At 38.8% G+C, this 23,541-nt stretch overlaps 1 protein-coding gene across 2 annotated transcripts in view; it reads right to left on the reverse strand.

The window, feature by feature from the left end:
* Window positions 1–1,063: 1,063 nt before the first annotated feature.
* FARSB (phenylalanyl-tRNA synthetase subunit beta) overlaps window positions 1,064–23,541 on the reverse strand; it is a 67,496-nt gene continuing 45,018 nt past the window's right edge. For both annotated transcript variants that reach the window (XM_061187895.1, XM_061187903.1), the window contains exons 16-17: window positions 21,179–21,334; window positions 1,064–1,406 (exon numbers count right to left, since the gene is read on the reverse strand). In XM_061187895.1, coding sequence (XP_061043878.1) covers window positions 1,255–1,406; window positions 21,179–21,334 — 308 coding nt within the window. In that variant the 3' untranslated portion in view covers window positions 1,064–1,254. The remainder of the gene's footprint in view (window positions 1,407–21,178; window positions 21,335–23,541) is intronic.

The following is a 23,541-nucleotide window of genomic DNA, read 5'->3' on the forward strand; positions in this document are numbered from 1 at the left end:
AAGTTACAAGAAATCTTTCTTTATGAATGCTGGACACAAACCTTTTGACAAGCATTATTTTTAATGGGCGTATCTCACTTCATTATGAAATGTAAGGATCAGCTTACAACGGGATTGGGAAGGAAGAGATGGCAGTCTGTACGTTCACAAATCTTGCTAAGCTGGACATTGCTGCCCTGATTCAAGGTAGTAATATAGTCTTAGTATTAGGTGCAGCAAAAGCTCCATAAACATAATTCTTGTCTATCCTTATTAGCTGTTTCTACGGGGACTTACTTTGAAGTTTTACAATTTATTGTGTTTCATATCATCTCAACAGTAACTGAGAACTTTTCTCAAACAAGCATTACACCCAGCTTTTTTCAATACATGGCACCTACTGGAGGATTCTAGATCAAAGTATTAAAGTAAATTAGGAGGTTAAGACAAGGCAGACTGGCAGAAGCTTAGCTTCAGAGGAGAGACCTAATACCTCCCTGTAAAATAAGACAGAAACTAGTAGCTCTATTAATTATTTAAAACCATGATTTTATAACACTGACAACAATAAAATGTATGGCCTAGGGCAAAAGTAAGTTTTTCATTGTTTCCTAATGTTCATAGTGCACTGGTACCAGTGTCCCTTTTAACTCTTCTAGCTGAATGAATCTGTGCCGTGTGTCCACAAACCCCATCTCTGAGTATCACAGACAGAGTAGCCAATACCGACGCACCCTCAAATATTTTGAATACGTGTGCATTTTTCTTTCACTTTAAGATGACTTCAAAGGCTGTAACTATTAGACCATCACTAACTCTTAAAAATTTTCTAAAAATGCGGTTATTGTTTCCCAGTGATGAACATGCATCAAATGTAGAAAATAAGAACTAAAAATTCTTAGTTAATCTCGTACGTGTGCTCTAATCAGCTATCTCGTTTCATCAGGGAAAAGAACAGGATTCTGTCCTGCAGACGTGGTGGTGATGGTGAGAGGCTCTGATGTGTGGAGAGCTTCTCTGTTTCTCAGAACAGCTCCTGGCCCCCCACTGGGCTCTCATGGACAAGGCAGCTTCAAGCAGATGCCACATTTGTGCAGTACAAGCTGGCCTGATGGGGGGATGGCAGTACCACCCACGGAGCCAGACACTGCTTTCTACTTTATTCAACATTAATGCACAAGCACAAGTGGACTTACTTACTGTGGGGACAACTAAAGGGCACCTAGGAGGAGAGAGGGACCCTCGGGGCGAGAATCACACAACAGAGACCCATCTTCACAAAAACGGCTCAATGTTGATTTCCACGCAGGAGCAGGGCATGGTCAGCTCGAATTTGGTGATAACATCAGGATGAAGGACCCCCAGCTTCCCGATGCTCTGACCCCGGGCAAAGATTTCAGCACATCGCCCGGGGAAGAATGCAGGGCCTGAAAAACAGGGAGAGAAAAATCGACGTTTCTCCTGGCAAAAATGTCAATAGACATTTAACATTGAAAGCTCACTAGTCTACTTTAAAAAATAACTATTCTTCTTTAAACTACTGGCCATGAAATAAGAGTGCTCCCTCACACTTTCTGGTCTTAAAAAGAAGCATTTGAGATAGCTAGTGGGAAGCAGCCGCATAGCACAGGGAGATCAGCTCGGTGCTTCGTGACCACCTAGAAGGGTGGGATAAGGAGGGTGGGAGGGAGGGAGGGAGGGAGGGAGATGCAAGAGGGAGAGATATGGGGCTGTATGTATATGTATAGCTGATTCACTTTGTTATACAGCAGAAACTAACACACCATTGTAAAGCAATTATACTCCAATAAAGATTTAAAAAAAAAAAAAAAAAGAAGCATTTGCTATTACACCAAGACACTCTTATAAGGAAAGAAAAGGTTAGGGGCAAGTATGAAAATCAGGGCCCTGTGTTTTTTATCACAGCAGTCCAGGCAGGATGAAGAAAAGGAGGCTGAAGGAGCAGAGGTGGGAGAAGACTTGGGAAGTGCAGACGTGGAACTGCTCTAAAGAGGACAAAGGGAAAAATGAAATGTAAAACCAACGACTTTGCCTGGGAAGAACCTGTTTTGAAACAGGTTTTTCCATAGTAATACTTGCTGGATTAAAAGCCTACACTGAATTCATGTACTATTCAAAACATCACTCTTTTCTACCTCATTCCACAGAGAAACACGAGCTGCACTGTCATCGGCAGGCGTAGGCCTTGTACCAGAATGTGACCCACGTTCCTGTGGGACAGAGAACTTCCTAAGCAGTTTTGGCACATCTACTGTAAACCCACAGCAACGGCTAGTCCCAGAACGGGGCTGGGCTGACCTCTGATTTACTCAAGACAGGCAGAAGGTTCCCTCGCCATCTGGGTGCCAAGGCATGGATGTGATATGGCTTACTAACCCAGTAACAGTTCTTGAGGTTTAAACAGCTAAAAACAAGCGAGCAGACAAACGTACAGGCCCACTGCATAGTCACTAAGTTACCAGTGCCACAGGGATGCATCAACGCTCCATACTCTGCTGAGGTTAAAACCAATGCTGACTCATTTCTCTCATCACCAACTTGTAAAGGGATTAGGTCCACAGCTCCTGACTGATTCAACTGAAACATCTACTGGCATGAACCATAAAATGCTGAGCCACAAGCCTCCAGCCCGCCATTTCAGAGTGAGTGCATTATTTATGAAAGAGTAAACTTCTGAGTCTCTACTAATGGCTCCAAGGTCAGCATAAGGAAGAAACACAGAATTGGGGGGGGGGGGTGTGGTGTGTGTGTGTGTGTGTGTGTGTGTGTGTGTGTGTGTGTGTGTGTGTGTGTGTGCGCGCTACCATTAAGTCAGCACCAGTCACACCACAGAGACACAGGACAACTATACAGAAGGATGTTTTCCTGAAAAATATTTTTAACTGTCATTCTTAAATAACACCAAAGCAACCTGGTTGAATTATAAGGTGGCCTGTTTCTCACATGCCCCCAAACTAAATAATTCTGCTTCACTATTAAAGCAAAAATTTCAATGAACTGCATTTGAAGTTCATAATTGTTTGGCTATGTGCATTAATCCACACTTGGAGAGAGGGATCAAATAAAATAATACAGAAACCATACTGCATCGATAACGTATAGCCTAAGAGAGAGATGAATATTGCTAAATCTGACAAAGATGGCATGTTTTAATTCTGTCAAAATAAAAAACCTAACTTAAAAGATAAAACCAGGCCAAAAAACCCACATAAGTTGTACTCCCTGGCAGTCCAGTGGTTAAGACTCCGTGCTCCCAATGCAGGGGGCATGGGTTCAATGCCTGGTCGGGGAACTAAGATCCTGCATGCCGTACGGTGTGGCAAAAAAAAAAACGACCACCCCCCTCTCCCACCAAATAAATATTCACATGACAAGTCTGTAAAAGTGTTGGTGTAAGTGGTATAACCAAGAATCATAGAGCTGAAAGGGCTGCCCAAAAGTCATTTATTCCATCACCCCTGGCACCCCTTATACAGAATTACATCTGAATAAACTAAACTATCTGAAAAAGACACCAGATTATTTTTAAAGGCCATTCAGAGAGGAAGTTTTCAAGAACTTCCCTGATAACCTTGCTATGTTTAAGAATCCTCACTGTACCAAAATCCTTCCTTTTTATCTATCTTCAAATTCCAATTTGATTGGATTCATTTTAACTGAAGCATAAAACCAAACTATTTTAGAATCTAAGCCAGATGTGCTAGCTCTGACAGTGTTATCAAAATAAAGCCTAAGAGATAAGAACTTAGAATTTTTACTTCATAAAGCAACTTTTTGAATCAGAGCTTTTTTAGCAAAATTCAGTCATGTTCTTCTTCAGCTAGCAAGCATGATAATGCCAGCTGGACCTCTCTCCAGAAGTTTGCACCAAACTTTGCTGAAGCTCACTAACCGGTTAAATACTTGGTCAAACAAAAATATTCATATCATTAAATAGAATTTTCCCCCTCTCCAAAGAAAAGCAAAAAGAAATGAAATTCATATTATGCATTATTTAAAACATATCCAGGTGTGGGAACATTCTAAATGACACAAATATCAAAAGCTCTCAGCCCAGCACAGACCCGTCCCAGTCACTACAGCACCCTAAACTGCCCCGGGTCAGAGGCCCTCCCCACAGAGGAGCTGCTTTCCAGTGAAGCAGGCACCCAAGGGGTCCGTCCTCTGCCCTCTCATCCAATGCTAATGCTCCCCTTCCCATCCACATGTGAAAATTAAGCCCAATAATGCGATTTCTGTATAAACTCCACTTTGCCGAAAACTGCACATTTTAACCTGTGATGACAATTTTAACTTTCTTGCCATTTTTCATTTTTTCATTTCTACAAGGTCTTAAGATTTTTTGATTGATGCCTCTGTTGAGTTAGAGCAAGGCTAAAGGTCTCTTCTTCAGACATAAATTGAGAGGCACACAGAAGTGCCTTCAAGTTTGTAAGGGGTACAGAGAGAAACTGTACCACTTGACTGATGTTGTATGTGAACTAGAAATACTGAAAGACAATTTTAAGTTACTAGAACATAAGCACTTCTCAGTGCTTTTTAAAAATCTTTATGGTTCAAACCAAACTTTGCAGACAGAAGTGAATGGCTTCAAAGAAGGGCAGATGAGAAAGAGAATTGCTTCACTAACAAAAAAAAAGGGAACACACCCCACTAAGGCAGCAATTAGGCCCGAGTTCAAAGATGAGAGCATCTCCTCCATCAGCAGGAGGGGAGCTCAGCACATCAATGTGATCACAATGCTCTAGTTAGGACCAAGGCAACTTAAATCAGAGTCTTTCCAGAAGTAAAAGAAGTCACATCTGAATGGAACCTAAATATGGGTCTAGGCTTACAAAAAATCAGACCTGGATGGTAGCCAGAGGCTACTTTTATCTCATTAGCAAACAAAAATATTTCTGGAGAAGAGCAGCCTGCTGTGTCCAGAGTCATAAAGCTGCCAATTCAAGGGAAATCATGTTGCCTTGTGAATGGGAATTCTAAAATTCAAATTCTACAAAGTACCTTCTTTTTCTTTTAATCACGCATTTAGGCCCAAACAGAGTTCTGGTTTACTGTTGTACCAAGGTACATAAATACTACAATTTTCAACCTGTGCCCAAAACACTCTCCAGCAAAGAGCCTCTCAGCCCACTTTTCTACCTAGTTCCTTATACCGTTTAAACCCTCAGCTTTGCTGGTATCCATCACAGCAAAATGGCTTCGAATGGAAAACAGACTTGGGAAAAATAAGTGTCCTCTGTTGAAGTACATGCGGAAACCCAGACAAAAGAAACATCAGTTAAGCACAAAGAAGAATTTAATTTCCAGAACTTAGTGGGGTGTAAGTAAGTCCCTTAATTAAAGCTTTTGTAGCATCTCCTCAAGGTCTATAATTGTCTCTCTGTGCTCAAACGGCAGGACCACTTTGAGGACCTTGGGGGCAATTCTTGGGCCAGTAATCCAGCACAGCACCCAGTCTTTAGCACATTTTCTGGCTAATTGACCTTCAAAGAGTTTGTGAGCTCCCTCTCTTGCTCGTTGCCAAACACCTTTCACAGTTTCTTTTTGCCCCCGTCTTTCTTTTGGAGTAATATTATAGGCCCAAAGTTTGGATACGCTTTACACATAGAGTTATTCCTATAATTTTGTGAAGCATCGGAAGTAGAAGCTTAAGGCGGTAACTGAGCAGACCCTTAATCTGAAAGCTCCATGGTGTTATCAAGCATAAGGCTTAATTCCTTAATCTTTAAACCCCCTGCCATTGGCTGTTTTCAACTAATTCATTTGGTATTTTATTTAATCCATCTCTAAAAATCATCCACTCATACAATTTTACTTTTCCCTTTCTTCACATTACTAATACATACTTTGGGGTTCAAATCCACATACTGTAACTGCCTTCAATCTGGTACTTCATCAAATTTTCCATAATAAAAAGAACAAAATTAAAAGGAGGGTGGGGAACACTGGAAAAGGAATGTCAGTGTATCCCATACATCATAGCCAATAATAGAAGCTATCATCATGAGCTTTAATAAAAATAACCACACATAAGTCCCCAAATTCAGGGATGAAACACAAAATGCAGAATTATATAAATATAGTAAGCCACTGGGCCAACAGAATGTGTTTTAAATCTGTTCTAAATGACTGATGATGCATTATGGGGTGGGAGGAAGAAATAATCACTTAATAGGCTGACTCCAGGGCTGGCATCTACCCAAACCCTATCCTTTCCTCCCCCGAGGCCCTAATTCTAATACAATTAGATACATATAAAATTATCCATTCCATGGTCCAGTAACCCATCCTAGGAAATCACACAAAGGGAAAAAAAAGATAAAATAAAAGCCAGTGTTCCATTCTGGAGTGAAACTGACAGAGTAGGTGACCAGCCAAGAGTGGAATGGGGCTGCAATTATAATTTCCCACGCAGGACTCTCTTTCGGTCTCCTACCACTTTCTGAAAATGTAGTAACCATAACTCACTATGCCACCAGCACATCAACCTCACCTTCCTTTTCTAAATAATGTTAATTTAAAGGAAAAAAAAAAAAAAGACAAAATATAGGGCTTAAAAAAAACCCAAAAAAAACCCGACCACACACTTATAACATGTGAGTGGGGTATCATTCTTAAGGGCGGTTGTTCTCTAAGTTTTAGAACCAGGAGCTTTGGAGTGCCTCAGTGGGATGAGGGAGCACCCAGGGCAGAAAAGGCACAATGCAGATAAGACATGAACGTATAAAAAGAAAAGGTTTAGGAATATGAGGAGGCAAAATTGGCATAACTACCATGATATAAACACACATTTTTTCAGATCTTAGTACACTCCGGGTTGGAAGAGAAGTTCTCTGCAAAGACCATTTAATTTGTAAATGGAGACTGGATAATTTCCAACTGGTAATATAAAACACCCATTTTCCCCCAGATATAGACAAGTCTTCACCTTATATCTGAAGTGAAATATTTATGGTACCTAAAGTCTTTAAAGAGAGGGGACCTAATCCCTTGAGTTTAATGGCTATCTTCCATCCCTTTCTGAAGATCAAAAGAAAGAAAAACCCCTTACACAACTTTACAGTGCTAATCCCAACACACCTGCAGACTTCGTTAACCCTTAACGTGGAGGCAACTGGACGGGAGAGGAGCACTGGGCCCACCTACACCCACAGCACGGACTCAGAGAGGGAGCCTGCGCTCACAGGAGGAAGCCCTTAGGATCTATTTTAAAGTCTCATCTTAACTATCTGTCTCTCATACACACATACTCATATTTCAAAACCTGAAGAGGATCAAGAATGTTTGGAGAGGGGCTTCCCTGGTGGCGCAGTGGCTAAGAATCCCCCTGCCAATGCAGGGGACACGGGTTCGAGCCCTGGTCCGGGAAGATCCCACATGACACGGAGCAACTAAGCCCGTGCGCCACAACTACTGAGCCTGCGCTCTAGAGCCCGCGAGCCACAACTACTGAGCCCGCGTGCCACAACTACTGAAGCCCGCGCACCTAGAGTCGGTGCTCCGCAACAAGAGAAGCTACTGCAATGAGAAGCCCGCACACCACAACGAAGAGTAGCCCCCGCTCGCCGCCATTAGAGAAATCCCACGTGCAGCAACAAAGACCCAACATGGCTAAAAATAAAAACAAACAAATAAATAAATAAATTTATTTTAAAAAAAAGCAATACATGCCCTGAAAGTTTATATTAAAAAAAAAAAAAAAAAGTTAGGAGAACTTAAACGTGATACATCTAGTTGCAATTTTAAATCCATCTCAAATTAATTTGTGTAAAACCAAAGGATTTTTAACTCTAGGTTAAAAAGTGCCCTGTCTATTGGCTTGTTTTGAAAATTCCTATTCCAAAATAATGCCATCATGCTACATTTGTCTGGCACTTGAGTCATTTCCTCCCAAATTTTCACATTTCTCAAATGTTCATAGGACAGATATAGAATAACAACTCAAAAATAAAAGGTATGGGTCATCATCCTGCCTTCCTGGGTCAATAAAATGGGTCTTTCCTAGTCTTTCATCTGATAAAAACCTTTAAAGGACAATTTCTCCAACCAAATATGAGCAATTTATTATCAATACTTTCTCCACAGTTATAGTAAAATAATAAAAACAACAATAATAAAGACACTATTCTAGGGCTAATTAAAGGAAAGAATGGAAATGTTGAGTGTTTGAGATTGCATCTGTAATTTCACAATTAGTTAACTTACTCAATTGAGACCTTTGGCCAGCATGGACTAAACATAACCTCAAACATGTCATTATCATAGATGTGCTGTAGTTTCAGAATTAAACTTCAGCAGACAAGTAGGGAGTGTAGAAGAAAAAGAAGAGAATAATGAGATCGTGAAAACAAAGTACGCTGCTTTCTACTCATCTCCTTCCATCCCCAGTAAAGGGAGTGACTTGGTCCCAGTGCAGCCCTGGCCAAGCCCCAAGGACAGGCAAGTTACAGATGGAAAAAGTGAAGCACAAGGAGATTAGGGGACTTGCCCGAGGCAAGCAGTAGCATAGGCCAGAGAGTGAGCGAGCACCTCTGTGTGTAGCCCCAAGGCACGGAAGGCCTAGGGAATAGTGTTTTCAAACTTTTGGTCAAGCTGTCCATTTCATGTTTCCAAACCTCCTCTGGTTTAAAATTAAATAAACAAAACCTTTAAAAAAAAAAAAAAAAGACTGACAACCTCTAGCCTTAGGACATAACCAAGTATGCTCTACAATATTAGTAACACAACATGATATAGACAAAACCTAGAGCTTGCCAGGGAAGACAGAACTACGTTTTTAAAAATCCCATATAACACAGGCATCCTTAAAGAATAAGTTCCAGATTCCTGAAACAAGACTGGAATAATTTAAACAGATACATAAGCACCACAGCGACACCATCTAAAAAGGCGAAGAAAAAGACCTGCTACATTAGACCCTGCAGCAGAGACTGCTTCTGAACAATTTAAAGTCCTGCAGAATCTTAAAACTAGAAATGACCCGGACAGTGATTCTGTCCATGCCTTTATTTCTAATATGAGAAAATGGATACCAAAGAGGTTAAGAAAACCATACAGCCAGGTAACAGCAGAGCTGAGAACCCAGTTCCTTCTTGAACCCCAGTCTGTGACTCTTTTATCCAATGCTGATTTTCTGAAGGGCAGACCTAATATCTACCCGGAGGGTACTCTGGAGAGTGATCACCCATTCCAAAATGCTGTCCCAAATTCTTATATCTGCCTCTCCCAACAACCCTGCAGTACAGACAGGACAGACATTATCATTCCCATTTTACAGATGAAGAAACTGGCATAAAGGGATTAAGTCCTAAATCACATGGGCTAACACAACAGAAGGACCTGACCCAACACACAAGAGTTACGGTTACTACATCACAGTTGATCATGCCTCCTAGGGCTCAACAAAATGTATTCTTCCCTATCATTTTAATTAGAGTCTGTACCATCTTAACATCTATCTGCTTTTTCAACTTAGTTTATAATTCACGTTCATCATATGCCATTATATTTATACATCGTAGTTTGCCAAATTGTTCTTTAAGTATTTTATGTTAGAGTTGTTTCCAATTATCCACTGTTATAAATAGGGCTCCTGTAACATATATGTTACTTGTTGCTCTTTTTTGGTTTCTTCCTTTTGCCAAAGGTAGTACCACACAGGTAAAACAATGCCAATTATTGTATAGTTCAATTACATATCAAAATGTTAAACAGTGGACTTCTAGCAATGGTAGTACCAACAAACCACAAACTTAATATAAGATTATACTGATCTTATTTTGTACAACACTGATTTTTAAAAAATTTTCCTTTGCATAGTACCAACTACTTACTACCTTTTTTTTCAGTTCCCCTGGTGGAAAAAAAAAAAAAAAATGCTTCAAAGCAGTCCAGGAAAATAATTCCAAGAGGAGATCTTTGTTCAGAGAATGCAATTCACAAACAAGTTAGGGGCCTTTAGGGATTAAGAGAATAAGCAGAAACCCTTCCCTTCTGGAAGAAGAGTGTCAAAGTGTAGTGGCTGCGAAAACAACATTGATAAAATATTTAACAGCTGATGAATATTGGACACATCAAAACAGGTCTCACAGAAGAGACAATAGGAAGTTCTAGAGACATTTAGAGCAAGGCATTTTATCTGATATTTCTGCTCAACTGTTTACTCTTTATGGGCTGGCTTCAACATCATTCAAAAGAAATAAAATTATTGTAACTACAGTCACACGGTTTATTGTTTAAAGAAAGGCAGGTAATTAATGTCTGCCTATGTGCTAATATACTGGGCCATGTTGCTGTTTCCCGTTTCTTCTTTCACCTCTTCCAAACACGCTCTTTTCACATAAGGAAGTGTGTGTGTGGCTGTCAACTGGGTGTGGTTTCAGAAGATGGAGAGGTTTTTCTATTCCACTAAATTTGCCCCATCCTTTTTAAAGCTAATAACTTGACATTTTCATAAAGGGACCAAATTTTTCTCCTTTCACAATGAGAAAGAATGCCCAAAATTAAAGCATCTCTTAAGTTCACACTGATATGTATCAACTGAACTTCAAGTCAGATGCTTTCCTGAAAAGAAAATTTTTTTAAAAAGGGCAAAATGGGAACAATGAGAGTACAGGGTCCTGAAGGGGGAAGAGTGGAAGAAGGAACAACTCAGACGCAAGGCTGCAAGTGTGGAGGGCTGGGGTCTGAAGGCGCGCTGCCGGCCTCGTATGTGGCCTATTTGGCCTAGAAGAACCCTTGGCAGGAAGACAACGTTCCTGACCCACGACCCACCAGGGCCAGCAGGTGCTCAGAGGTATTTCCAGGAGGGGGATGGGTTGCCCACGTCACCCAAGTGACTACTGGCATTTATTTCTCAAGCAGGTGGAGATGAGGCCACAGCTACTGAACACTAATGTAAAGCAAAATAATCCATCAAGATCAAAACCACACCTGGGACCTCAATGCAGTCAGATGGTCTGCCTATCATTTATAGAAAAGCAGCAGGAATGCTTTAAATGAATGTCAATCTGTGGGATTCCTGCAATGTTGTAATATACTGAAGACTGTCTCTCTAAAGGCAGCATAACGGGGAGGGAAGAAATGTGCTGGCAGATGAAAGAAACTCCAGAGAAGACAGATACCTAATGGATGTTCGATTAAGGTTCTGCCTCCCCACTGCCCCAAAGTCCACAGTAAAATATGCATTTCTAATTTTTAAACAAAGCAGACTGTGAATTAATATAATATTTTAAAAACTCAGTGCAAGCATTAGTTATTTAAGGCTTCTACAGTCTTGCCTGATAAAAAGAAATACTGGGAATATGTTGGTCAAAATGTACTTTATTTTGTAGAATATTTTCTAAGTACAAAAAGAACTGAAGATAAAGCTTAAACTGTTTCTAACAATCATGTTATTAGCAATAATATTGATATTTTGAAACAAAGATGGATAAATAGGTAATAATGTAAATTCATTAGGAACCAAGATTTTCAATGTAAAGAAAAAGAGCTACTATAAAGACAAACATATTAAGTAAAAATCCTCTAATCCTGAATATAAATTGGAACTATCCATATGAACTCAAGGCTTTTCTTTAAAAAAAAAAAACCATTTTTTTAAAAAAGGTTTTCTTCTGCGTACTAAAAAGTCCTAGAAACAATGACTCGCTCAGTAGCAATGAGCAACCTTAGCACCTAGATTGTGATCTAAATTTGATTTCCCATTAAAAGGAACCAGGGCCACTTGGCAATATAGCTGATTCCAGGTCTGAGGCAGAATTTTAAAAGCTTCTCAAGACTTAAAAAGTCTTCTCCTTCCCTTCCAGAATAATCCAGCCCTAAAGAGGCTGAGGAAGGAAGAAATCCTCTCACTCAAGTGTGGGCACTGGGTGTCAGAGCTAAAGGGGGCAGGGAGGGCATCCACAGGTGAGAGGGGAACAGCCCCGAGAGGGCAGTCAGAGACTGAGAGTGAGTGATGGGCAGGGCAGACACGCAGGGGACAAGATGGAGTTTAGTTACCAACAGGAGCAATGAGCAAGTAAGGGAATAAATTATGAATCACGGGAACCAGGTTTCTCACTGTTGGAGAAGTGAGGTACAAATACAGAAGGGGAGAAAACTGGAATGAACCCGAAGGTGTTGGACTGGAATGGAGGTATTGCTGTGGGCTTATGGTCTTTAAAATATGTATAGATATAGGAGTAAGTTAGTACATGTATGTGTCTGTGTGCAACTAGAACCCTACATCTTGACTTTTAGACACCATTCCCCACTAAAAGGAACCAGGGTGGAGAAATGGGACAATGGGAAGATCAAGATAAGCCTTGAATATCTTCTTGTGCCCAAAGCAAGAGAGTGCTAATAATAATAAAGAATAGTAGGAACATGTTAAAAGGATACAGAAGCCAGCTTGAAGGGACTCCCACTGGCCAAAGTGAGGACAATGTGAGAATCAGAATAATGGATTAAAATACACTGAATAAAACAGGAAATAATGAATCCATACTGAGATAGATAAACAAATAGGAGGACTGATTAGGAATGGAACATTTACATAATTTCAAAGTTCCTCCCCACAAAATGTTTATTGATGATAATGGAGAAAGGAATAACTTGACAGTAAAGAAGCCTAGTAGACACTAGTTTGATCAGGTGATTAAAGTGAACATTATCAGCTATAAGTGGAAGTTGGGTGTCACTGATAGGATGCATTGAGAAGAGAGCGTTACTTCTGCAACATTGCTCCAAAGTTGCCTAACTTGAATCTAGACAACCCCAAATTGAGGGACACACTACAAAATAACTGGCCTATAATCTCCAAAAGTGTCAGGGTCATGAAAGTCAAGGAGAGACTATTCTAGAACTCTCCAGAAGGAGGCTAATGAGACATGACAGCTAAAGGCAACAAGTGATTCTTTGATATAAAGGATAACTGATAAAACTTGCCCAGGGTATAAGGATTAGATGGGATTAACATTAACGTGAATAATATATTCCTGGTTTTGACGATTATATTTTGGTTATGTAGGACAATGTCCTTGTTTGTAAGAAATACACACTAATGTATTAAGGGGTACAGGTTGGCAATTTACTCTCAAACAGTTCAGGAAAGTTTTTTGTCCTGCACCTGTTTTAATAAGCTTGTAACTGTTTCAAAATTTTAAAAAGTTAATAAAATGGGGTTTACATTATAGGAGTTTCTTCCATCAATTCTCAAAAAAAAGGGGGGGGTGGCGCTAAAAATTATTGCCCTTGTCCTACACCTTGAAAGAAAAGGAAATACTAAATGTGAATACATCAAGGGGAAAAGCACATTTTGCAGATAGGAGCACTTATTTATCAACCCTACCTACAGATGTATTCAATATGTGTACCTCTTTTTCTCTCCACCCATCCATCCTTTTAATCCTTCTGGATTAAAGCTGAATTGACTGCTTAGAGGGTTAATACTTAGTGTACCAGAACACATCATTCTCTAGGAATTCAGAGGAGAGTGGTCGCTGCAGCACACCAGTGTACCAAAACCAGGGTGCTGCCAACGTGTAAAGCTGCTCCTCCCTGAGGAAAGCCAAACTTACATATGTAAGATCAGAACTGAGTAGCGCATTCAGACAATAACACAAAGCTACAGTAAACAAAACAGCATGGTGCTGGCACAAAAACAGACATATGGATCAATGGAACAGCACAGAGACCCCAGAAATAAACTCACACACCTACGGTCAATTAATCTTTAATAAAGGAGGCAAAAACATACAATGGAGAAAAGACAGTCTCTTCAATAAGTGACGCTGAGAAAACTGGACAGCTACGTTAAAAGAATTAAATTAGAACATTCTCTAACATCATATACAAAAATAAACGCACAATGGATTAAAGACCTAAATGTAAGACTGGATACTATAAAATTCCTAGAGGAAAACATAGGCAGAACACTCTTTGACATAAATCCCAGCAATATTTTTTGGATCCATCTCCTAGAGTAATGGAAACAAAAGCAAAAATAAACAAATGGGACCTAATCGAACTTAGAAGCTTCTGCACAGCAAAGGAAACCATAGACAAAATGAAAAGACAACCTACGGACTGGGAGAAAATATTTGCAAACAATGTGACTGACAAGGGATTAATTTCCAATATGTACAAAAAGCTCATGCAACTCAATAACAACAAAAACAAAAAAATGAATAACCCAAACAAAAAATGGGCAGAAGACCTAAATAGACACTTCTCCAAAGAAGACATACAGATGGCCAACAGGCACATGAAAAGATGCTCAACATTGCTAATTAGCAGAGAAATGCAAATCAAAACTACAATGAGGTATCACCTCACACCGGTCAGAATGGCCATCATCAAAAAGTCTACAAATAATAAATGTTGGAGAGGGTGTGGAGAAAAGCGAACCCTCCTACACTGTTATACTGTGGGAATATAAATTGGTACAGCCACTATGGAAAACAGTATGGAAGTTTCTTAAAAAACTAAAAATAGAATTACCACATAATTCAGCAATCCCACTCCTAGGCATATATCCAGAAAAGACGAAAGCTCTAATTCGAAAAGATACACACACCCCAATGTTCACAGCAGCACTATTTACAATAGCCAAGACATGGAAGCAACCTACATGTCCCTCAACAGATGAATGGATAAAGAAGATGTGACATATAAATTCAGTGGAATAATAGCCATAAAAAGAATGAAATAATGCCATTTGCAGCAACATGGATGGACCTAGAGAATATCACACTAAGTAAAGTAAGTCAGACAGAAAAAGACAAATATTATATATCACTTACATGTGGAATCTAAAAAATAGTACAAATGAACTTATTTACAAAACAGAAACAGACTCACAGACATAGAAAACAAACTTATGGTTACCAAAGGGGAAGGGGGTGGGGATAAATTGGGAGTATGGGATTAAGAGATGCACGTTACCATATATAAAATAGATAAACAACAAGGATTAACTGTATAGCACAGGGAACTATATTCAGTATCTTGTAATAAACTATAATGGAAAAGAATCGGGGGAAAAAAAACCTGAGCAGTACAAATCACCCTAAAAATCCTCTCAACTTTCAGGATTTGGGTCCTTGAAACTGGAAATGAACTTCTTTTGCATCTCTTTTTATTTGGGCCATAGCCTTTTCTGTAGAATAGTGGAAGCCAAGGTCTAGTTTGGAAGCAGGAAAAAAAGGAGTACAAGGTGTTAAATAAAAATACCTTTCTCTCTCTCTCTCTTTTGGCCAGCACATACAGTTAAATTGAAACAACTCCAAAGTATGCATTAAGTCACAGCACGCATTCTCAAAGGGGAATGAAAACTGGTTCTTCGCTGGGGAGAGGGGGGTATGAAAAAAATCTTATATTACAGTGGTTTGGAGCCCTCCAAAGATGAACCCTACTTAACAAAACTGTACTCCTTAGTATTCAGTTCGTCTCACTGGGTTGTCTTGGGCTTCACAGGAGCAGCACTGACATGGAAAACATAGCAAATGTACGTAAGACCAGTGCTCCACGACTATGGCGACAGATAGCTCTGACGCGGTGACTGGAAGACTTTGTATCAAGTGCTCAATTGCAAGATCATGTTGAGAGGTGACCTGCATGTGCCAGGAATCACCATCGGCTGCCTTGTGGACTCTGTTTATGTGTGCTCTTGAGAGGTTCCCTGCGTAGTTCAGGCTTTGAGAATTAAATAAAAACAGTTTCTAATTTAAAAAGTTATTCAACACATCCTTAACTACATCAAGTGCTGGAAAGAAAAAACATCAGCAATATCTGACTACCAGCTAATTAAAAGTTATCTTCTCTTATCAAGGAAAAGTTAAATTCACTAAAAATGACTTTTTAAGAAATTAATTTTTCAATTGTTTTACTTTTGCTGGAAAAGTGGGTTTTGAATGGTTTTTAAAAATTTTTGGTTACAGTTATATATTTAAATTAACTGCCAATTGGCATATATAGTTTGATGCACTACAATTTATATAAGTATGTAACATTAAAACCTATGCAGCAGATACAAAGTTAAATGTTAGTAGTTTTTTGATTTAACTCTCTCTCTCTCTCTTTTTTTTTTTTTTTTTTTTCTGTCTGCACCGATAGGCTTGTAGGATCTCAGTTCCTCGACCAGGGACTGAACTTGGGCCACAGCAGTGAAAGCCTGGAATCCTAACCACTAGGCCACCAGAACTCCCTAATTTAACTCTTAACTTAAAAATGTTTACTTATTCTTAACCCTGAATTGAATTTTAAAAATAAGGTTTATACTTTTTATGTATAAAGCAAAGCTATACATATAATACATAATAAATATGCAGTATACCAGTGGTATTAACATTTTATGGAGGGACAATTAGGAAAAAAATCTAAAAGGTTCCTTAAGGGAGAGATAATAAAAAGAAGTTGAGAAACACTGTGTTACGAGACCTATCAGATGGGAAAGTGAGCTGACCAAGTCATTCAAGTGGGACCTGCTGTGGAACACGCACTCCAGCACTGAGTACTGAAATGTCAAGTGGGTACCAAGGCACACCAAAAGCACGAGGTGGCGAGCATGAGTGGAGAGAACTTTGCCTCATACATATAAGAGAGAGTGAGGCAAGGAAGTAAAACACACTCAAGAACAATACAGGGCTATGTGAATCATGATAACTGCTGAGGCTTTAACGGGCACTGTGGACCCATGTCATCCCGCTGTTTTGACGTGTGGTGATCACTGCAGATGTGTTTAATATTGCTCTTAATAAAGCCTTCAAAGAAGGTAACAAAAACTGTAGTATTTGAAAGCTTGCCTCAAACACTGAAAAAAACCAGAGAATCAGAGGATTAAGGACATGTTTTACACAGAGTAATAAGGTCAGAAGCTTAAAAACTTCCAAACCTTTTTTCTTTTAAACGTGGTGCCTTAACAGAGTAATGTCTTTGCTGACGGTAACTAAAAATGTGGAGACACTATACAGATCTCCCTTTTTTCCAGCCTAGACTTTTGTGTAAATCAGACCATAAATGGAACACCTTTACTCCAGCAAGCTGTTCAATACATATTCTTCTCATATATTTCCAAGCTCATGTTACACTAAAAACCAGTGTGAAGGCCAGGGAGACATCACAATTTCACCCGTACTTTTTAGCATCTGAAATCTTTCACAGGTGTCCTGAAAGAGGAAAAAGGTCATGACCTACAGGTCAAGTCAATGATCATTAGGTGATGCTGTAACAGAAGGTATCTAAATAACCTCTGTGGGTACATATGGTGCAGGATTAAATGTGCCTATTACTTACAAGGTTATTTTTCATTTCACAAAATGAATTCTGAGCAGCATGAAAATTAGAATTGTCAAAACTCAAAGTACTAAAACTTCTGTTTTTCCATCAGGAATCTTGTCTCAGGTTACACTGACATTTTCCGTAGATTTGTGAATAAACAAAACTGAAATAGTAACAAATTCAAGGGGAAAAAATACACACTCAAGTCAATGCAGCCAATCGCACACAAAGCCTACTACCTTCCCTAAGAAACTATTTTCGCCACTGATTTGCCCAGGAACCACATAATTGTTCTAAACACAAAAATGTTGCGAAATTTCCTTGCCCAGAAGTGGTTTTGAAAAGGATAAATGCATTTTAACATAATTTAGTTTGCAACAAACCACAAAAACAAAGGGGAAGAAGTCTGAAAAAAGGCGTGTACATATGCTGTAATGATCCGATCAAATGCCACTAAAACATGAGTTGTTCCAAGCGCTCAAAATGCTCTACAGTCTGTTAAAAAGTTAAACGTTCTTCTTTCTTTTTTCTACTCAACGACTGCCCTTATTCTATCAGCAGTTCGGCATTCTAGCTCACCTTGTGTTCCTAATTGCAAGGGCGCTCAGCAAATAAAAACTCTGTGAGACTAAGTGACCATGGCTTCTAATTGTGGCTGCACTCACAGGACTTGGGAGTGCTTCTCAGAGATCCACGGGCTGCAGAGGGCCGCTGTCTGCATGAGAAGCTAGGTTACACAACTCCCTGAGATCAATGTGATGATCAATGAAATGAGTTTCCAGATTTCTCTCACAGTGGACAGGGCCAAGTTTCTCAAAAGGGAATCAAGTTCTGTTCCACTCTCTACCACCAAACAAAGCAGCACAAAAGGAAGTCAGTGGTGTTCATTAGAAAGGACAGAGAGAGATTAGGTATATCTGCCAATGGACTGACATTAGCAAGACTCTCTGGTGAACAGACTTAGCTCAATTATAATGGCAAAGCCACCAGGGACTTTTAATTATTAAAAGGTAAACCATATGCCAGAGTAATAGAAGACAACTCAGTAATCAAGAATGGCAGGAAACGGTAGCTCTTAATCTGTTTCTTCTTGACTTCTTTGATACTCTGAAGACCTTTTCTTGAAGCAGAAAAAGCTTTATGCAAAATAACAATAAATCTGAGGAAATGATGTAGCTAAACACGCCCTAGCAACCAAATTCCTGTGTAGAGATTTACTTAGGAGATATATATATATATACATATTAAATTTTAGATGAAGAACTTATACCAACTTTACTGCTGACTTATTTTGACAAGCCACTTCTTTAGGTCTTGGTTTCTTTAACCATTTAAAAAAAAGGTAATCATATTTGTCATTACATAATCAAAATATAATATAACATTACAATATTCTATTATGAGAGCCAAAGTAAATTCAACAGGAAACACAAGATGGCCTCTGTCCTCATACAAAATCCAATACCAGTAACAATCTGGCCTAAAAAACTGAACATAAAGACCTACAACCACATCGTAAGTGGTTACAGTTTATGAATGTATTTTCTAATTTGAAAACACCCACACCCACACACACACACACTCCAAGCCAAAATGATAGACATCTACATATTAGGGAAATTAAGTACTAAGTATTATATTGTTTTGGTGCTAAAATATAAAAGGATTAAAATTATAAGGTTTAGAATGATGAAAATAGAACTTAAAAAAAGATCAACACATATGAGCTGTATCATAAAAGGTTCCGAGTGGCACAAAAGGTTCCAAGTGGAACTTTTCCAAATGCTGAATGCTGTAGCTTCTACCTTCATAAAGTTTCTTAAATCAGTCTTCTCCTTGGTATAGCCTTGGCCAACATTCAAAGTCAAGTCCTTATTCTCACTATAACACCTTTCAACCATTCTCTTCCCTTCTACTCTCCATGCCGCCCAACCTACATACTGCTGCCAGATTAATTCCTTCAAAGTACAGATCTAATCACATCACTCACTTAAAGGAAAAAAAAAAAAAAGCAGCAGCAGCTTCAATATTTTTCAGCTAATTAGCTACAATTCCTTATTGTAGCACTCAGGACTCTAAATGTAGTCCCAATCTTCTTCCTCACCCTGTAGTCAAACCAAACTGCACTAGGCTGTTTCCCATCATTTTTGCCTTTGCTCTGGTGGTTTGCCTTGCTTCCCCTGTCTCCCACCTATTCCTTCGAAGGCCTATGTCACTTTCCAGAAACTCACTAACGCTTTCCCATATGCTCTTTAAGAAACCGCATCATCTAGCTCTTTGGAAACTTCAAGGCGCTCGCCTTACCAGCTTATTGTGAAAGCTGGTATGCAGTGGTCATTCCCCCTGTAGGTTCCTTGACAGCAGGATCTGTGTCCTACTTATTCTGTCTTCTTGAAGCCTGTCTCATGACAGAGGAACTTAGAGGCTTCTGAGAAATATGTCTAAGGAACTTATTGAGGCAGGAGAGTCATTATATTAAGACACTGGTTTATGGTTTATAGAAACATCATTAATGTAAAAGTTACATATAAAAGTATCATATCCACAACAAATTATGCTCCAATTTACCATTTCAGCTCTCTGCAACCTTTCAAATAAGAAAAAAAATTATATCTCATATATATGGCATAATCTGTTTCAGGAAACAGATTTTTATTCAGCTAATCTCTATATGAAATAAAATTTCTGAGAAAAGACTCTGTATAGAAGGTTAAAAAAAATGTGTCACATCAGCTTTCAGTTTGCCATTAACTTGGATGACCAGATCTTAAAGCAGAAAGTCTAGAAGAGTCAACTGGTGAATGAGTAATGTAAAGCCACTATAAATATAGGCAAAACTTGGTCTTGTGGAAAGAACACTGGGAGGCAGGTGCCCTGGGTTCCCCATGTGTGACCCAGCCCAACTCACTTAACTTGCCTATCCTTGGCTCCTTCACTTGTCAAATCAAGGAACTGGACTTGATGAACTCTAAGACCCAGTTCCAACACTCTAAAATTCTATAAGCATCACACATATCTTCACTGAATGATTACTAATGAGAGATGTGGCAGAAAACGATAACTCCCTGCAATATTTAATCTTTCAATTTTATTAAAAAAAAAGATAACTCCACAAATCTTCAACCTAAAAAGGCCATACATTTAGGGTTATTGCATTTTCAAAGAAGTTTCCAAATTAAAAAAAAAAAAAAATTGAAACAAACAACAATAAAAAACCATCTCTGAGGACTAAGAAAAATAAAACTAGGGGAAAACAAAACTAGGTCCCCCCAAACCTCACACCACTACAAGTACTGCTAAATAACACTTTTAAAAAAGTGAACGTTCCAATAGAAATTTAAGATGCCAAATAAAGTTATAAAATTGTCAGGTAAACAGTGGAAATAAAGTGGTAAAATGTTTCTTTCAAGTTGTTTCTGGATCTCTTGTCTAATACTGATTCAAGCTACAGGGATATGAAAAGCAAAAATTTCAGAATTCCTCAGACAACAAGAAACTAGCATTTTAGGGGTATATATACAATTTAGTTAGCCTAACTTCCAATGTCTCTCTTTTTTCTTCTTTTGCCTTAAAGGCTTCAGGCAGGAGGCTCTGAGCACAAGTCATGAGTTTTGGTTCTCTCAGCTTCCAGTTTGGATTGTGGGTTGGCCATGACTTAATGTTGCCAGTAACTAGGGGTTACCAGCACTCAGCTGGAACAAAAGTATACTGTGTGGCACTACAAGAGCTCTGAAAAGCATCTTCTCAAAATGCTGGAGGGAAAAAGGATATTTCTAGAAAATACTGACAATTAATTGATATGAAGCTCTATCTCTCACCTCCCCCCTAAATCAAAACCAAAAAAACTTTATCACAAATAGGGCTTCGCCTCTTCATTATGGGGTCATTGACTCTAGACTCAGCTGATCTGTCTCACCTTCTGATGCTTTGATCACATATCCTCCCTTCTTTTCGCCAGGAGGCACATCAAGTAGCTGCATGATTCTGTCCAGAAGCCCATGGATTATCTCAAACCCAGGATTCTTGTTGTAATAAACGGCACAGAGATGCCTGTAGTTTCTTGCACCTACATCTGAAAAAAATAAAAGAATTGGTCACAAGGCTACACTGACCATCACTTAAGAAGCTGATTTACCCCAAAACATAAACTCAAGCAAAAACAACAAAAAAGGAAACCAACTGGAAAACATAGAACCAATCAACCTCAGAAAGACAAGATAAGATGGTTTTTCAATCATTAAATTCTCTGAGGTGTTTTTACTTGGGGGAGATGTGGAAAACCCTCAATGCTGGCCCAGGAACAGTAAGGCTTCATTGTGGTATGAACTGGTAAAGAATTTAGCAACATTTTTCAGAGCCTTAAAATTTCATACTCTTTTATTCACAATACTATCCAAAAGAAATAATTCTAAATACAAAAATGGATTCATGTAGAAAGATATTACTTCTACATAAAGCATTATTTCCAATAGTAATAATCAGAAACAACCCAAATTGGGAAATGGCTACATAAACTACAGCACAATCACTCCGCAGAATACTACGCAGCTAAAAGGCATCTTTATGAAGACTTATCATAATAGAGCTAGAATACTTATAATAGTAAACAAAACAAAAAAAGGAGGCCACAAAGTTCAAAGAGAGTCACAACTAAATTATATTATCTAAAGAATATACACAGGTTGGACAACTATGAAGCAAAGAAGGGAATGACTATCACAAAAGTTAGGATAGTGATTGCTCTAGGTAAAGGGAAGGTAGTTTTGATGGGGAAGGGTCTTAACTTGGATGGTTACACTAGTGTTTGCTTTATAATCTTTTTAAACTGTGTATGTCATATATACACATCACAATTAAAACATGAAAAAAAAAGCAATTTATGAAGAATCACAGCTATGTAAATATAACCACGAGCCAAAAAACTCCATGCACAGGAAAAAGAATGTAAAGAAATATACCTGAATGTTAATAGAGGTTCTGTTTGGGCAGGAATATTTTTTTTTCCCATTTTTCCTTGATTAGTATATTTTTTCTACTTTGAAAATCAGGACAAACTTACACAATGTAATATTTTTTTTTAAATAATTGCAATAATCCAAGTGAACTCTAATGGGTGACCAGATAAACTGGTTCACCCATACAATGGAATACTACTCAGCAATAAGGGAGACTTGATAACCTAGATGAATCTCAAGGACATGAAGCTGAATGAAAGAAGCCAGTCTTAAAAGGCAATATAAGTGGACAAAATAAGTCCAATTATATGACATTCTGGAAAAAGCAAAACTATACCAACAGAGAACAAGATAGTGGTCGCCCGGGGTTAGATGTGGGGGAAAAAATGTGACAACGTGGGGACATGTGGGTTTTGGGGGTGACAGAATGGTTCTGTATCCGTAGTGATGATTACAAAAATTTAAAACTCATTTTTTTTTAAACATCTTTATTGGAGTATAATTGCTTTACAATGTTGTTAGTTTCTGCTGTATAACAAAGTGAATCAGCTATACGTATACATATATCCTCATATCTCTTCCCTCTTGCATCTCCCTCCCTCCCACCCTCCCTATCCCACCCCTCTAGGTGGTCACAAAGCACCGAGCTGATCTCCCTGTGCTATGCGGCTGCTTCCCACTAGCTATCTATTTTACATTTGGTAGTGTATATATGTCCATGCAACTCTCTCACTTCGTCCCAGCTTACCCTTCCCCCTCCCCGGGTCCTCACGTCCATTCTCTACGTCTGCATCTTTATTCCTGTCCTGCCCCTAGGTTAGTCAGAACCATTTTTTTTTTTTTGAGATTCCATATATATGTGTTAGCATACGGTATTTGTTTTTCTCTTTCTGACTTACTTCACTCTGTATGACAGACTCTAGGTCCATCCACCTCACTACAAATAACTCAATTTCGTTCCTTTTTATGGCTGAGTAATATTCCATTGTATATATGTCCCACATCTTCTTTAACCATTCATCTGTCGATGGACACTTAGGTTGCTTCCATGTCCTGGCTATTGTAAATAGTGCTGCAATGAACATTTTGGTACAGGACTCTTTTTTAAATTATGGTTTTCTCAGGGTATATGCCCAGTAGTGGGATTGCTGGGTCGTATGGTAGTTCTATTTTTAGTAAAACTCATTTTTAAAGAAAGAAATGCATAGCATACAAAGACAGACTCAAATTCAGTGGAGATCATTTAACTTTTTAACAGGTAGATACACTTGTGGCCCTTTAATAAATTCTGGAGGAGACCACTGCTCTACACAAACAATGAATG

The sequence above is a fragment of the Eubalaena glacialis genome, chromosome 1 (assembly GCF_028564815.1).
Source record: "Eubalaena glacialis isolate mEubGla1 chromosome 1, mEubGla1.1.hap2.+ XY, whole genome shotgun sequence".
Taxonomy (NCBI): Eukaryota; Metazoa; Chordata; class Mammalia; order Artiodactyla; family Balaenidae; genus Eubalaena; species Eubalaena glacialis.